This window comes from Mustela nigripes, chromosome 1 (assembly GCF_022355385.1).
Source record: "Mustela nigripes isolate SB6536 chromosome 1, MUSNIG.SB6536, whole genome shotgun sequence".
NCBI classification, from domain to species: domain Eukaryota; kingdom Metazoa; phylum Chordata; class Mammalia; order Carnivora; family Mustelidae; genus Mustela; species Mustela nigripes.
This window is the reverse complement of record NC_081557.1, coordinates 142,228,525-142,242,568: the sequence shown is the minus strand read 5'-3', so window position 1 is coordinate 142,242,568 and position 14,044 is coordinate 142,228,525. Positions and strand designations below refer to the sequence as shown.

The window sequence follows — 14,044 nt, the reverse complement described above, 5'->3', positions numbered from 1 at the left end:
TACTGAGAAAGAAGACTTGAATTTTTTTTCATTAAAAATATCAAGACAAGTGTCTCTTCCTTTGTGACTTCCAAGATTATTTTTAGCAACAAAGGAGAGTTAAGGTTCCTTTGGGCCAAAAAATGTCCTTTGGGACATCTGTTTAGACATTGTGATGATCTAGGGAGAAAAATGGAGATTTTGCACATTACATCCTTCAAAACAATTGGCTTTTATGTGATTCATCTAATATATTAATACTGAAAAACCAAAATTTTTTTTGCAAACCAAAGAGGTTTTCTTCAGGTATTATTCTTATGTGTCACCACCTTAAAATTCTAATATAGATACTTCCAGTTGACTTACTCCAAAGTTCAGAAAATTTATAACTTCATCGAAGGTTTTCCCAAACTGACTTTGCAGTTTGGGGGGAAAAAAAACTTTTAAATTTGATCATAGTTATTCCTCAGTTTCTTTTTATATAGACAAATGGTAGTGTAATTTATACTTAAAGCAACTAAGAATGGTCAGGTAGTGCCCTGATTTCTGCAACATTTCCTGGCTCACATAACACTGTTTCTCTTTTTTCCTCCTTAATCTTCTAATAAGTATGTTAAAATTTCATTTGAATAGAAGTTTACCTTATATCGGTCGCCTGGTCTCCACAAGTCAAGTGTTGTCCCCCCCACCCCCCCCACACACATACTTCAACGGTGCTATCTTTGACTATATTTTGGTTTTGCTTCTGTTTAGTAGACTTCAGTTTTATGTTGTAAACCCACAGTGTCTAACCAATATGGTTGTATTTCCCATGCAGGCTACACGTTGGCTCCCAGTGGTACTGTGGATAATTTTTCAGATTCTGGTCACAGTGAAATTTCTTCCCGATCCAGTATTGTCAGCAACTCTTCCTTTGACTCCGTGCACGATGAGCGGCGCCAGAGGCATTCTGTCAGCATCGTGGAAACAAACCTCGGTGTGGGTAGGATGGAAAGGCGGACGCTGATCGAACCAGATCAGTACAGCTTAGGGTAAGCAGCTTTTCTTTCGTATTCTTGTACATTTCTTCTTCCATCCTTTAAAAATGGGTCCTTTACTCCTGATGTAAATTTCTATTATTTTACAAAGTGCCTAAGAAATGCTCCCATCCCAGTTCTAATTTTCACAATTTCTAGATTACTAAATGCCATGCTATTTCTGTTGTACACACAGCCTTTCAAATTAGGTTTATTTATTTATTTTTTTAAGATTTATTTATTTAACAGAGATCAGAGAGAGAGAGAGGGAGAGAGAAGAGGAAGCAGGCTCCCTGCTGAGCAGAGAGCCCGATGCGGGGCTCGATCCCAGGGTCATGACCTGAGCTGAAGGCAGAGGCTTTAACCCACTGAGCCACCCAGATGCCCCCAAATTAGGTTTATTCTTTATTAGAAGACCATTGTTCTCTGCTAAAGACAGAGGGTGGCTTTAGGACATATCCCAGATCCTTTGTAGAAGCTGCCTCCCTGAAGTCAGGGTATGTTGAGCCAGCCTTTAACCCCATAAGAAAGTGTTCCTTTATTATAAGCAGGTGGTTCTTTTCCCACCGGATTTAATTTTTGGTAATGACAAGGTGAGTAAAGTGGATATAGCATCCTCTTCCTAGGATGAAAAAAGTGACCTTTCTAGGGGGAAGAAAAAGTACTTTGGTTTTATATCCTAGCTTTCTTAGTTAACAATCTTGTACTTTTTCTTCCTTTTTATTTCTTTCGACCACTTAGGTCCTATGCACCAATGTCCGAGAACCGAGGCTTATATGCTACAGCTACAGTAATTTCTTCTCCAAGCACAGAGGAACTTTCCCAAGACCAAGGTGACCGTGCTTCACTTGATGCTGCCGACAGTGGCCGTGGGAGCTGGACGTCGTGCTCCAGTGGCTCACATGATAACATACAGACCATCCAGCACCAGAGAAGCTGGGAGACACTTCCATTCGGGCACACTCACTTTGATTATTCAGGGGATCCTGCAGGGTTATGGGCCTCAAGCAGCCATATGGACCAAATTATGTTTTCCGATCATAGCACAAAGTACAACAGGCAAAGTCAAAGTAGAGAGAGTCTTGAACAAGCCCAATCCCGGGCAAGCTGGGCATCTTCCACAGGATACTGGGGAGAAGACTCGGAAGGTGACACAGGCACGATCAAGCGAAGGGGCGGGAAAGATGTTTCCATTGAGGCTGAAAGCAGCAGCATGACCTCTGTGACCACAGAAGAAACCAAACCTGTTCCCATGCCGGCCCACATTGCTGTGACATCGAGTACCGCAAAGGGACTCATTGGTAAGCTCATTAGAGAACTCTGTCAAATCTACCTTGTTTCCAAAGTAAAGTTATGTGTACGTGCTGCTTTTCCTCATTTTGCCCCACCCCTTGTATAGAGCTTCTGAATTAGCGGTGTGTTCAGGATTTTGAAATGAAGAGTAGTTAAGAGCCCAGCTTCTGTGGTTAAGTACATACAGATCTATTCCAACATTCTAAAAATTCAGTAAGTTCTGTCAATCAAGATCAGTAGATTATCATTATGGATATTCTCTTGTCCTTTAAGCCCAATTTATGAGGAAGGATGCCCATTCTTTCTAAAGGAAGAATTTTCTTCCCTTGAACCTGTTTTAAATGTTTTATTATTCTGTATTGTTCCCTCGAAATGTATTTAGAACTTTACACTTTGCATATATAAATCTTCCACTGTTGGTTATGCAGACTAATTGGGCACTAAGCAAATCCTCTCTGCATGCTGTAGAACAAGGGAGAGGGCCCTGAGAGATAACAGGATGCAGAAGAGCCTCGGCCTAGGGATCTGGCAGGTTGGGGTTTGCACTGTACGAAGTTTGTGACATTCCGAAAAATTGAGTCTGTGAAGTTCAAGAAAATAAAACTTTTTATTTACTTGCCTTTACAGGTCTCGTGTTCTAGGTCATGAACATTAATAAAAGGATTTTAAGAGAAATACATACTGTATAAAGTTTTTAAAATTTGCATCTTTTTTGGTACTACTTTTCCAAATTTAGTTCTCTGTTTTTCAAAGTGAGGTCCAAGACCTGAAAGTAACCTAAGATTGGTTTTCTGCAATTCTGCTTCAAGATAACAGATTGCTTAGTTGCTTCTCTCACTGATCATTTCACCACATAGAGATAACCATGGTGAATATTTGGTCCCGTTAATACCCGTTCCCTCGCCTACCATATCCCCCACCGCTATCTCATACCACACAAGATCACATCTGTGATTCCACTGTGTTTGCTGTCTCAGTAATTACTTGTACACGTCATCATAAACATCAGGGGCATGAACTGTTCTCCACAAAATGTTTAATGGCTGGCACCCTGTCTTTACCACAGTGCGGAAGGAGGGCAGGTATCGAGAGCCCCCACCCACCCCTCCCGGCTACATTGGAATCCCCATCACTGACTTTCCAGAAGGCCATTCCCATCCAGCCAGGAAACCTCCAGACTACAATGTGGCACTTCAGAGATCTCGGATGGTTGCCCGACCCACGGACACAGCCGGGCCTTCGCCGGTCCCGCAGGCACATGGGCACCCGGCCGGCGGCAGGCCCGTGAGCAAACCGCAGTGGCATAAACCCAACGAGTGTGACCCACGCCTCGCCCCGTATCAGTCTCCAGGGTTTTCCACCGAGGAGGATGGTACATATGCATTCTTAAAACCATAACGTTAGCTGTGGTCCTTACGCTGCCTGCTATAAGCTTTCCAAGGCACTGGTTTTCTTAATACACAAAGAACAGTTTATATTGAGAGGTCCAAATTTAGGGTCAAAGCTTTCAAGTGTTTGAGGGTTTTATGTTTGTTTATAAATGTCTTAAGAAATACCAGAGATTGCAGAGGGGAGCACTTTTCATGAAGTGTGTACATGACTAGATTTCTTTACTGACAGTCAAGAGTTCTATGTGGAAATGTTATATTTGGGCTTTTAATGAGTTCAGATGGGAGTCCATGAAGAAACAGACATTCTCTAAAAGGTTTTTGTCTTCCATTGACCTACCTGATCATGCTGGAATGAGGATGACCAAGATCATCACCTCCCGTTATTTTTTTAAGTTTAACTTATTTTATGCAAATAATCATTCTGGAAAAAGACAAAAGACAAAAGAAAATTAATTCTAATCCTACCACATGCAGCTATTATTTACATTTTATTATATATCCTTCTAGACGTGAGTGTATATTGTTTAAAGTCACATGCTGCTATTACGTAATTTTCAATAAATTTAATCAAGAATGTTCCTATTCTATATTGTGTGTATATATTTAAAGGTATGAATCCTATGTATTTTTTAAGTCTATTATTAATCATTGCTTAGGTGAGTTATACTAAAGAAAGAGCTGCAGTATTTTTATTTAACCTATCAGTGAATGTGTTCTCTCCAGCACAAGGAATGACTCGCTTGCTCACTGATGCTTCTTTCTCTCTTTCCTGGTTATGTTTGCAGAAGATGAACAGGTATCTGCTGTTTGAGGCACAGGCTTTTTCTGGATCCAGAGTTAGCCACCTTTAAAAGGAGAGCACAAGAAGACGTCCCTAGCAGCGGAGCCTTGGAACTCACATTCTGAGGCCAGTGGACCAGTTTGCCTCCTTCCCTGCCTTAAAAGCAGCATGGGGCTTCTTCTCCCCTTCTTCCTTTCCCCTTTGCATGTGAAATACTGTGAAGAAATTGCCCTGGCACTTTTCAGACTTTGTTGCTTGAAATGCACAGTGCAGCAGTCTTCGAGCTCCCACTGTTGCTGCCTGCCACATCACACAGTATCATTCCCAATTCCAAGATCATCACAACAAGATGATTCACTCTGGCTGTACTTCTCAATGCCTGGAAGGATTTTTTTTAAACTTCCTTTTAGATTTCAATCCAGTCCTAGCACTTGGTCTCATTGGGATAATGAGAAAAGCTAGCCATTGAACTACTTGGGGCCTTTAACCCATTAAGGAAGACAAAGAAAAACAATGAAATCCTTTGAGTACAGTGCTTTGTCCACTTGTTTACAATGTCTTTTTTTTTTTTTTTTTAAGAAATGGATTTAAAGATTTTGTTCAGAGAGTAAATGTTATATCCATTTAATGATTACAGTATTATTTTGAACCTTTGAGTAGGGTTGCCAGCCTGGGTTTCTGAAAAACCAAATATGCCGGACAGGGTGTGGTCCCAGCAAGAAGAGGGAAGACCTGGCTTGCGACCCTGACTTCCTGTGTCCTTCTGGCCTCACCCATGAAGTGCCCTATCCTGGAAGTATAAGATGTTAGCCAATTACTTAGATACCAAGACACCTCATCCACTCCTTCCCCAGTGGGTGGGGTTCTTCTGTAAAACTGTTTGCACATGGCCAGGGGAGGGAAATGGGACTCTTGTGTCCTGTGTCTGAGCCTTATGGAGTGCAGGATGGTGTCATGTGAGGGCGTGTCCTGCTCCATTGAGATGGATGGCAAACCCCGTTGTTTTAAGTTATGTTTCTTTGATTTCTGTTAAATTAGTTCTAGGGATTTTGTTGTTGTTCGTTCGTTTTTAAAAAGAGAAACGTTCATAACTGGATAGCATTGCAGTGAAAGCAGCTTGGGATATTGGAGCTGATGCCAGCTGTTCATACTGCTCTTTCAAGACAGCCTCCCTTCAATGAATTGGCATTAGGGAATAAACAAGCCTTTACCATGACAAAAGAACAAAAGATCAACCTGATGAGATATGCCAGCCTTTGCAAGGCCGGTTAGTCACCAAGGACTAACCTGTAAGTGGCTTTATGGACGCAGATAGAGAAGGCCTACGTGTAGCAACCACCTGCTCACAGCTGCTATTAACCCTATAATGACTGAAATGACCCCTCCACTCTATTTTTGTGTTGTTTTTGCACAGACTCCGGAAAAGTGAAGGCTGCCAATCCGAGTAGTACTCAAATGTGAGGAACTGCTGGTCTTGGATTTTTTTTCCATTAAATTCAGCTGATCATATTGATCAGTAGATAAACGTAAATAGCTTCAAATTTTAAAAAGTCAAATTGCAGTGTTTTTTCACTGTATCAACTGATGTCAGTGCTTTATTTAATAAATCTTCTGTATCATGGCATTTGTCTACTTGCTTATATATTACATTGTCAATTATGCATTTGTAATTTTACATGTAATATGCATCATTTGCCAGTTTTCTTATATAGGCTATGGACCTCATGTGCAGATAGAAAGACAGAAATCTAGCTCTACCACAAGTTGCACAAATGTTATCTAAGCATTAAGTAATTGTAGAACATAGGACTGCTAATCTCAGTTCGCTCTGTGATGTCAAGTGCAGAATGTACAATTAACTGGTGATTTCCTCATACTTTTGATACTACTTGTACCTGTATGTCTTTTAGAAAGACATTGGTGGAGTCTGTATCCCTTTTGTATTTTTAATACAATAATTGTACATATTGGTTATATTTTTGTTGAAGATGGTAGAAATGTACTATGTTTATGCTTCTACATCCAGTTTATACAAGCTGGAAAATAAATAAATATAACATAAAGCCTTGTCTACATCCTTAAAGAATCGTGCATGCTTTTTATTATTGAAGTGTAATAAGGTTCTTCGGTCTTACTGTAGGAGCAAGTTCTCAGGAGGCCAAGGAGATTTTGCCCATTTAGCATAAAAACTGACCAATGGCCTATTCTTTTAGGTAGCTGTCTGTTGATTCAGAGAAATTAATTTCACAAACCCAACTATGTTCAGAATTCAGTGTTTCTTGAGATACAGTGAAAAATGATGATGATCATTCTGTATTTACAGAGCTTTTGTCTCTTCTCAACCCTTTTCCAATAAAAAAAAAAAATCTGTGGGACATAACATTTTAATTCCCAGTATACATACTGAGGACCTCAGAGAACTTAAACTGTCCTCCAAGATCATGACCACTAGGTTAAAGGTACAATTTAGCTAATGATTTCAGACTTCGAATGAGTACATAAAATATCATTGTTACATCTAAGTTCTATTGTTTGGTAAGTTGAATAATATTTCAACCTATCAGAAGGGCATTATACTTAAAAAGGTAAAAATCAGTTAAGCAGCAGCGAACCTATTTAAGCACACTAGAAATCAAGAACTCGTTTCTTATCCTCAAGCAGGCATAAATAAAAGCAGTATCCACCACTCACTGAGAAGCCTCAGAAGGTGGAGTGGAAACATACAGGGGCACATGTGCAAAATATGAGAAAGTCTAAAAAAGAGTCTGGAGTTTAGTTCTGATACGCACGTGGCCACTGGCCAAACCTAAAAATCTTTCTGAGGCATTTGTGCTATCTTGGTGAGTACAATTCGAAACTCTCTGAAAATAATTGGAGAATTAAAACCAATTGCTTCAACCACACCTTCTTTTAAAAAATGAAGGTATGGTGTATACATGTGTTATGTGTTTGCCTCCATCTTTTCACTATAAAACCCATTACTCAGGGGGCCCCGGGTGGCTCAGATGGTTAAGTGTCTGCCTGCAGCTCAGGTCATGATCCCAGGGTCCTGGAATCGAGACCCACGTTGTGCTTCCTGCTCACCAGAGTGTCTGCTTTCCCCTCTGCCTCTCTCCCCTGCTCATGCTCTCTCTCTCAAATGAATAAATAAAATCTTAAAAAAAAAAAAAAACCATTACTCAGGAATACTCTTATCAAAACAACCACCTATGCTTTATTTAATGCAAAGCTCTATTTAAATTTGTCACTCAAAAAGCTTAATTTTCTCAAATCTGGTTCAAAAAAAATCTGATGTTAATAAGCTCTTCACCACTTTTTGTATTCTGCTAAAAATGTAGAAAATGACAAATCGGCCACTGTGCCCATTATTAACACTTTGATGTTTTAGGTTACCTTTAAGTAGCTGAAGACTGATCTCTGCTTCAGGGCTTCAAGAAGTATTTGTTCCTCAGATGTCATTGATAGTACTGACAGATTTAATCTATGTCATGTTAATAACAGAATCTGGCCAAATTTTAGGGATGTCATACAAAGTACTTTGTTGGCAAACATGTGATGCTCTATTACCTAATCTAAAAAGCCACACAGGCCCATACATCCCAGTTAAAGCCCTCCAAATATTCTCCTCAGCTTAAATCCGTTTTCATCAATTGGGAAGTATAGAGTACATGCTCATTTATGCTTTAACCTATCTTATCTCCAGGTCACTGATAATATCTTCCCAAATGTTCCTTAATGATTCAAGCTTCTGAGCATGCGTATAGCAACAACACCTGTTAGGTCTGTGTACTGATGTATTTTTTTTTTTTTTAAAGATTTTATTTATTTATTTGACAGAGATCACAAGCAGGCAGAGAGGCAGGCAGAGAGGGAGAGGAGGAAGCAGGCTCCCTGCTGAGCAGAGAGTCCGATGTGGGGCTCGATCCCAGGACCCTGAGATCATGACCTGAGCAGAAGGCAGCGGCTTAACCCACTGAGCCACCCAGGCGCCCCGTGTACTAATGTATTAACGCATTCCTGCACTCCTGTTTTTGTCAAAGCAAAATAGGAATCTCTCTGGGTCTTTGATTCCATGATATAATTCTCTTTTAAAAATAGCTTACTCAGAGGTGCCTGGGTGGCTCAGTGGGTTGAGGCCTCTGCCTTCGGCTCAGGTCATGATCCCGGGGTCCTGGGATGGAGCCCCGCATCAGGCTCTCTGCTCTGCAGGGAGCCTGCTTCCTCCTCTCTCTCTTGCCTGCTTCTCCGCCTACTTGTGATTTCTGTCAAGTAAATAAAATATTTTTTTAAAAAAATTGCTTACTCAAAGAAAAAGTGAAGCAACTGAGGGTGAAATTGTCAATGGAGAGGGAAATGATTTTGTGAATATTCACTCAGTAACATCAAGGAGAATGTTGGAAAGGGTGATAATGCGATGGAAATGAGTAGGACAGGCTGCAACCAATATGACAGGATTTTGAAGAAATATTTTAAAGTGAATGAGAGCTTACCCCTCTGAAAGTGAGACAGAAACACTGACTGGAAGTGAAAAATAATTGCGAATTGCACTTTTTTGACATTCACATTTCTTTGCAAGCACAATACAATTTCTATGTTTGAAAGTATACTTAACGCCCAATAAGTTTTACAATGCAATGGCTGTATAACAGGCAAATTTATAGAGGTGGTCAAAACATTGCATGCAAGATTAAAAGAATCTTAGAATAATCTTTATTTCATGGGCAATCAATAAGATCATAACAATTTTCATAACAGTTTATGGGAAAAATTGGGCTTTGAATATAATATCAAACTAAATTCAGAGTCAAATGACCAATTTTATAGAGGAAGGGAAATAATGAAGTAATTCTAGTACAGGGTATTCAAAACCTCAGAAATAAAAGCTAGTTATATTCTATAAATAGTTTCATAAAATTTAAGGAACTTTATTAATAACATTGACTGTATGGCCTAACACAGTAGCTGCCATGCAGTATGGTTTTATGGAAACCAATGAAGTAATAGTATATCAAAATATTTGAGTTTTTCCTTAATTTATATAAATTTGTAATTTATATAAAAGTTTTTCAAATAAGACTATAAAATTGATAAAAGATCAAGTCTGTCACATGTAGCATTAAGATGAAAATATGTGCAGTGCCTCCTGATGTAAAGAGCTGATTGCTTCATATTGTGTACTTACTATGGTCAATGCACTTTTTTAGATGCTAGATATTTATAGATTTTAATAAAATGAACTGAGGTGCTTTTTAATTACAGTGTTTTTTGCAAGGAGTCTCCTATTTCTCAGGCCTTAGAGGGAAAACTTACTGAGTGAATCCTAAGATAGTAAGTGAATATCTTATCAAGTAGTCTTAATTAGAACAGAATGGAAGGAGATACCTGGCTCAAGAGTTAACCCATGTAGACTGGCCAGCAATGTATAAGAGGGTCATGGCATAAGCACTGTGACGAGTAGGGAATGCAACAGCCAAACTGAACTCACCACATTCACTTGAGGGTATTTCTGGGTGAAGGAAAAACAACAACAACAACAACAACAACAACAACCAGCAAAAGCTGTACTCAAATCAATATGCAGAAGCCCGGAGACAAGAAGTGATGAGCATGCAGAAATTATGAATAAAAAGAGTCTCTGAAGTCAAGAAAGAGATTAATCAAAGACAAGAGTTGGGGGGAAAGCTTAGCACAAGACATGCCTGTTATTTTGAAAGCAACCAAATGATACGTCTTCAACATACCTGAATAGATTTCTGGTCTCAGAACAGCTCCCTGGCAGCCTGGCTCTGTGAATTGTTCTTATTCTTCCTGAAACCAGGATGAAAAGCATTCCTGTTCTTTGTGTTTCCCCTTCTGATATGATAACTGTTCTTCTCAGCATCTAAAACAGTGCCTGGAACATTGCAAAGGTTTTTAATAAATGAATATCTTACCAAGCACCCCAAAGGGCCCAAATTACACCAAAACAAAGACTTAAAATTCCTAGTGTGAGCACTTTCTTAAAGGAAGTGACAATGACAACGGTAAGGAAGCTGCGGGACATACTGATTTTTAAAACCAAGTCAAAAAGGATTTTTGTCCAGGGGACTCAAAGTTCCACTTTATCCCCATCATTCCTTCTGTACTCACAAGGAAAGACTGGATATGGTTGAGGAAGGGGTGTTCTACCCCACTTTGGTACTATTACTGGTGAGTTCTCATGGCTTTTTCACTACATTTTGCAAAACATATTTGATTCCTTCTTTTATATCACTGCTTGGCTTCAAATCTTTGAAGGCAGGCCACTAAACCTAGCCAAACTATTTCTAGCATGATGTACCCTATGGTTATGCTTCAATGATAGAATTTGTGTGATCTTGGATCAGCTGGTTAGTTTTTTTATAGCACTTCAAAAGAACAAAATATAAAAGAAACAAAAGAGCCAAGCAGAATGTGAATAAATAGAATGAAAAGAGCCAAACAGAGAATTTGAGTGGGTAAGAGGTTAGGCCACAGCCACACAAAATTATAATTATTGATTCTCATGAATAGCTAGGCCCAGAGAAGGAGGTTTACAATATGCAGTTTCCGAGACTCACTTTTAAAAAGGGACTCCCCAGAAGACTAGCAGAAATGAAAACATAGTCTTAATTCTTTGAGTGTTTCTTCTCCCATGAACTTGCCTGACAAGGGAAGAGACTGGTGACTTGACATTCCTCTGTGTCTGCTGTCAGGCAGGCCCTTCACTACCCAGAGGTGGGAACAGAAGTCCTTTGCTAAGATTCTTCATGAAGAGTCCTGGGACATGACCAAATCTAGGATTCAAGTCTCTGTTTAAAACACACACACAGACACACACACACATACACACACACAAACAAACAAAAAACGTGAAATGAAGAGATGCCAAGGTTTCCTCTTACAATCTTACTAACATTCTTTTTTGGTCCAAACATTTGAATCTTGGAGTTGAACTGCTTGATTTTGATTTCTTAACTGTGTGACTCTGGGAAAGAACCTGAATTCTTCACCTCAGTTTCCTCATATGTAAAATAGATAAAATAATGGTATCTACCTCAATGGTAACAGCAAAGGTAAAGTAAAATGTCACATACTAAACATTTTACACAGTGTGTGGCACATAGCAGGTAATAAAAAAAAAAAGTTGGCTGTTAGATTTTCTAAAATGCAAAATATTTCCCCTATAGCATGTACATACTAATAACCTTTATATGTATTTGTAATTAAAGTATGCTTTTAAGCATACAATGTAACGCAATTAAGCAAAGTGTTTATCATTTCAGGAGGACGTAAGTCAGCCACACTGAGATATCACTGCATCTCCACTACAATAGCTACCATCAACAGAACAGGAAATAACAAATGCTGGTGAAGCACTGTTGGTGGCAATGCAAAATGGGGCAGCCACTGTGGGAAGCAATATAAACAGTTCCTCAAGAAATTAAAAATAGGCACCTTTGGGTGTCTCAGTTAGTTTAGCATCCAACTTTTGGTTTTGGCTCGTCATGATCTCAGGATCATGAGCTTGAGTCCCGTGTTGGGCTCCATGCTCAGCAGGGAGTCTGCCTGAGATTCTTTCTCTCCCTCCCCACCACATGCTCTTCCTCTCTTTCTCTCTAAAATAAATGAATACACCTTTAAAAAAAAAATAGAATTACCGTATGATCCAGAAATTTCATTTCTGGGCGTATACCCATAAGAGTTGAAAACAAGAACCAGAAGGGTTATTGGTACACTTGTGTTCACAGGCACATTATTCACAATAACTAAAAGATGGAAACAAAACCTTAGTGTCTATTGACCAATGAGTGGACAAACAAAAGAAAGCATACATCCATAATGGAAGCCTTCAAAAGGAAGGTGATTCTGACACATGCTACAAAATGGCGGGACATTATGTTAATGCAAAATAAGCCAATCACAAAAGAACGTATACTGTATGATTCCACTTATGTGAGGTATGCATATTAGAGCTGTCACATTCATGGAGACAGAAAGTAGGATGGTGGTGGTCAGGGGCTGGAGGAATGGGGAGCTACCATTTAAAAGGTTCTGAGTTTCGATTTTGTGGATGAGAAGACGTCTGTGGATGGATAGTGATGATAATTTATGCCACTTAATGGCACACTTAAAAATGGTTAAGATGGCAAATTTTTATGTGTATTTTACTACCATAAAATTTATTCTTAAAGTTTATCATTAGCCCACAGTAGTCTCATATACATGTGTGCCTCTACACTTCTTGCTCCTTATAGCTATTTTCCAGAGATGGAAACAAAATTGTACAATTCTCTCTTTGAAAATATGAAATCAGGGTGCCTGGGTGGCTCAGTGGGTTAAGCCGCTGCCTTTCGCTCAGGTCATGATCTCAGGGTCCTGGGATCGAGTCCTGCATCGGGCTCTCTGCTCAGCAGGGAACCTGCTTCCTCCTCCTCTCTCTCTCTCTCTGCCTGCCTCTCTGCCTACTTGTGATCTCTCTCTGTCAAATAAATAAATAAAATCTTTAAAAAAAAAAAGAAATAAAATATGAAATCAGGGGTAAGTTTCCCTTTAAAAGGCAAATCAGTTTCAATTAAAAGGATACTAGGAATCAAAACATTTGTAGCTAAATTAACCTTGCTTACATCCTATGTCCAATACATTGTATTGATGCTTTAGGAAAAGAGAATTTTACTATATATTTATGATGCAGGAAATTAAACAGAAAACGATTTGCTAACTAATCAGGTTGAGGGCAGATCATCAGGTAGGATTCAATATAACCTCTGCTCTATTCTTTAACATTAGAAGTAGGGGTTCCAATTCTGGTAATGGAAGGATAGCTTTGGATTGAACTAAACCCCCTACTGATAACAATTATAATATTAGACAAAATACAAAAACAATAGTTTGAAAGCATTGGAGAGCAACCAAAAGCAGTATTGGTAGGGACACTGTCCTCAAAGGAAGGAAAACACACCAGGTGAGCTCTACATTGAACTGACTATTCCCTTGAGGGGATCTTCCAGTCACACGGCCCATCTGGGACAGAGGTCAAAATCAGTGGTACTGGGGTCAGGAAAATCAGAGTTCTGTCCTGAGAGGTTGAGAGAGTAACAGTTTCAGAGGAGAGAGTGTCAAATCTGCAAAACAATTCCCTCAAGTCTCTGGAGGACTCTAGGATTGTTCACATGCCAAGTGATGGTCCAAAGAACCCAGCAGAAAGCAGCTGCTGGGAGGCTAGAGAGCTAAACAAAGATTTAAGCCACTGTCTGAAATCTGGGGAGATTGGAGTTAGAATAATCACCTTGGGCTTTCTACTGAAAACCCAAAAGGGCCATTACTAGGAGTAAAAATCATGTCCCCAAACTGAGGGTTATGTCCTCTGACTAAGGCAAACTAAAAGAGACTCATCCCAACAAAGCCTATAGCTAAGATCCTAGGATCAAAGTGATCTGTTTGTAATTTAATTATAAGAGAACACAATGCAATACTCTTCAGAGAAAAGTAACATAAATCCAGATTCTCTACATTATTATAGGATGTGAGGAGTAGAACTAAGTATGACTATGTATGAAAAAGCTCAGGAAAGTCATTAAGTAGTG

At 39.3% G+C, this 14,044-nt stretch overlaps 1 protein-coding gene across 11 annotated transcripts in view; it reads left to right on the top strand.

Annotated features, from left to right (window-relative positions):
• The window catches only part of RAPGEF2 (Rap guanine nucleotide exchange factor 2), a 249,798-nt gene extending 243,269 nt beyond the window's left edge, over positions 1-6,529 (top strand). For all 11 annotated transcript variants that reach the window (XM_059374445.1, XM_059374406.1, XM_059374435.1 and 8 more), the window contains 4 exons: positions 797-1,010; positions 1,737-2,296; positions 3,355-3,660; positions 4,465-6,529. In XM_059374445.1, coding sequence (XP_059230428.1) covers positions 797-1,010; positions 1,737-2,296; positions 3,355-3,660; positions 4,465-4,490 — 1,106 coding nt within the window. In that variant the 3' untranslated portion in view covers positions 4,491-6,529. The remainder of the gene's footprint in view (positions 1-796; positions 1,011-1,736; positions 2,297-3,354; positions 3,661-4,464) is intronic.
• The last annotated feature ends 7,515 nt before the right edge of the window (positions 6,530-14,044 follow it).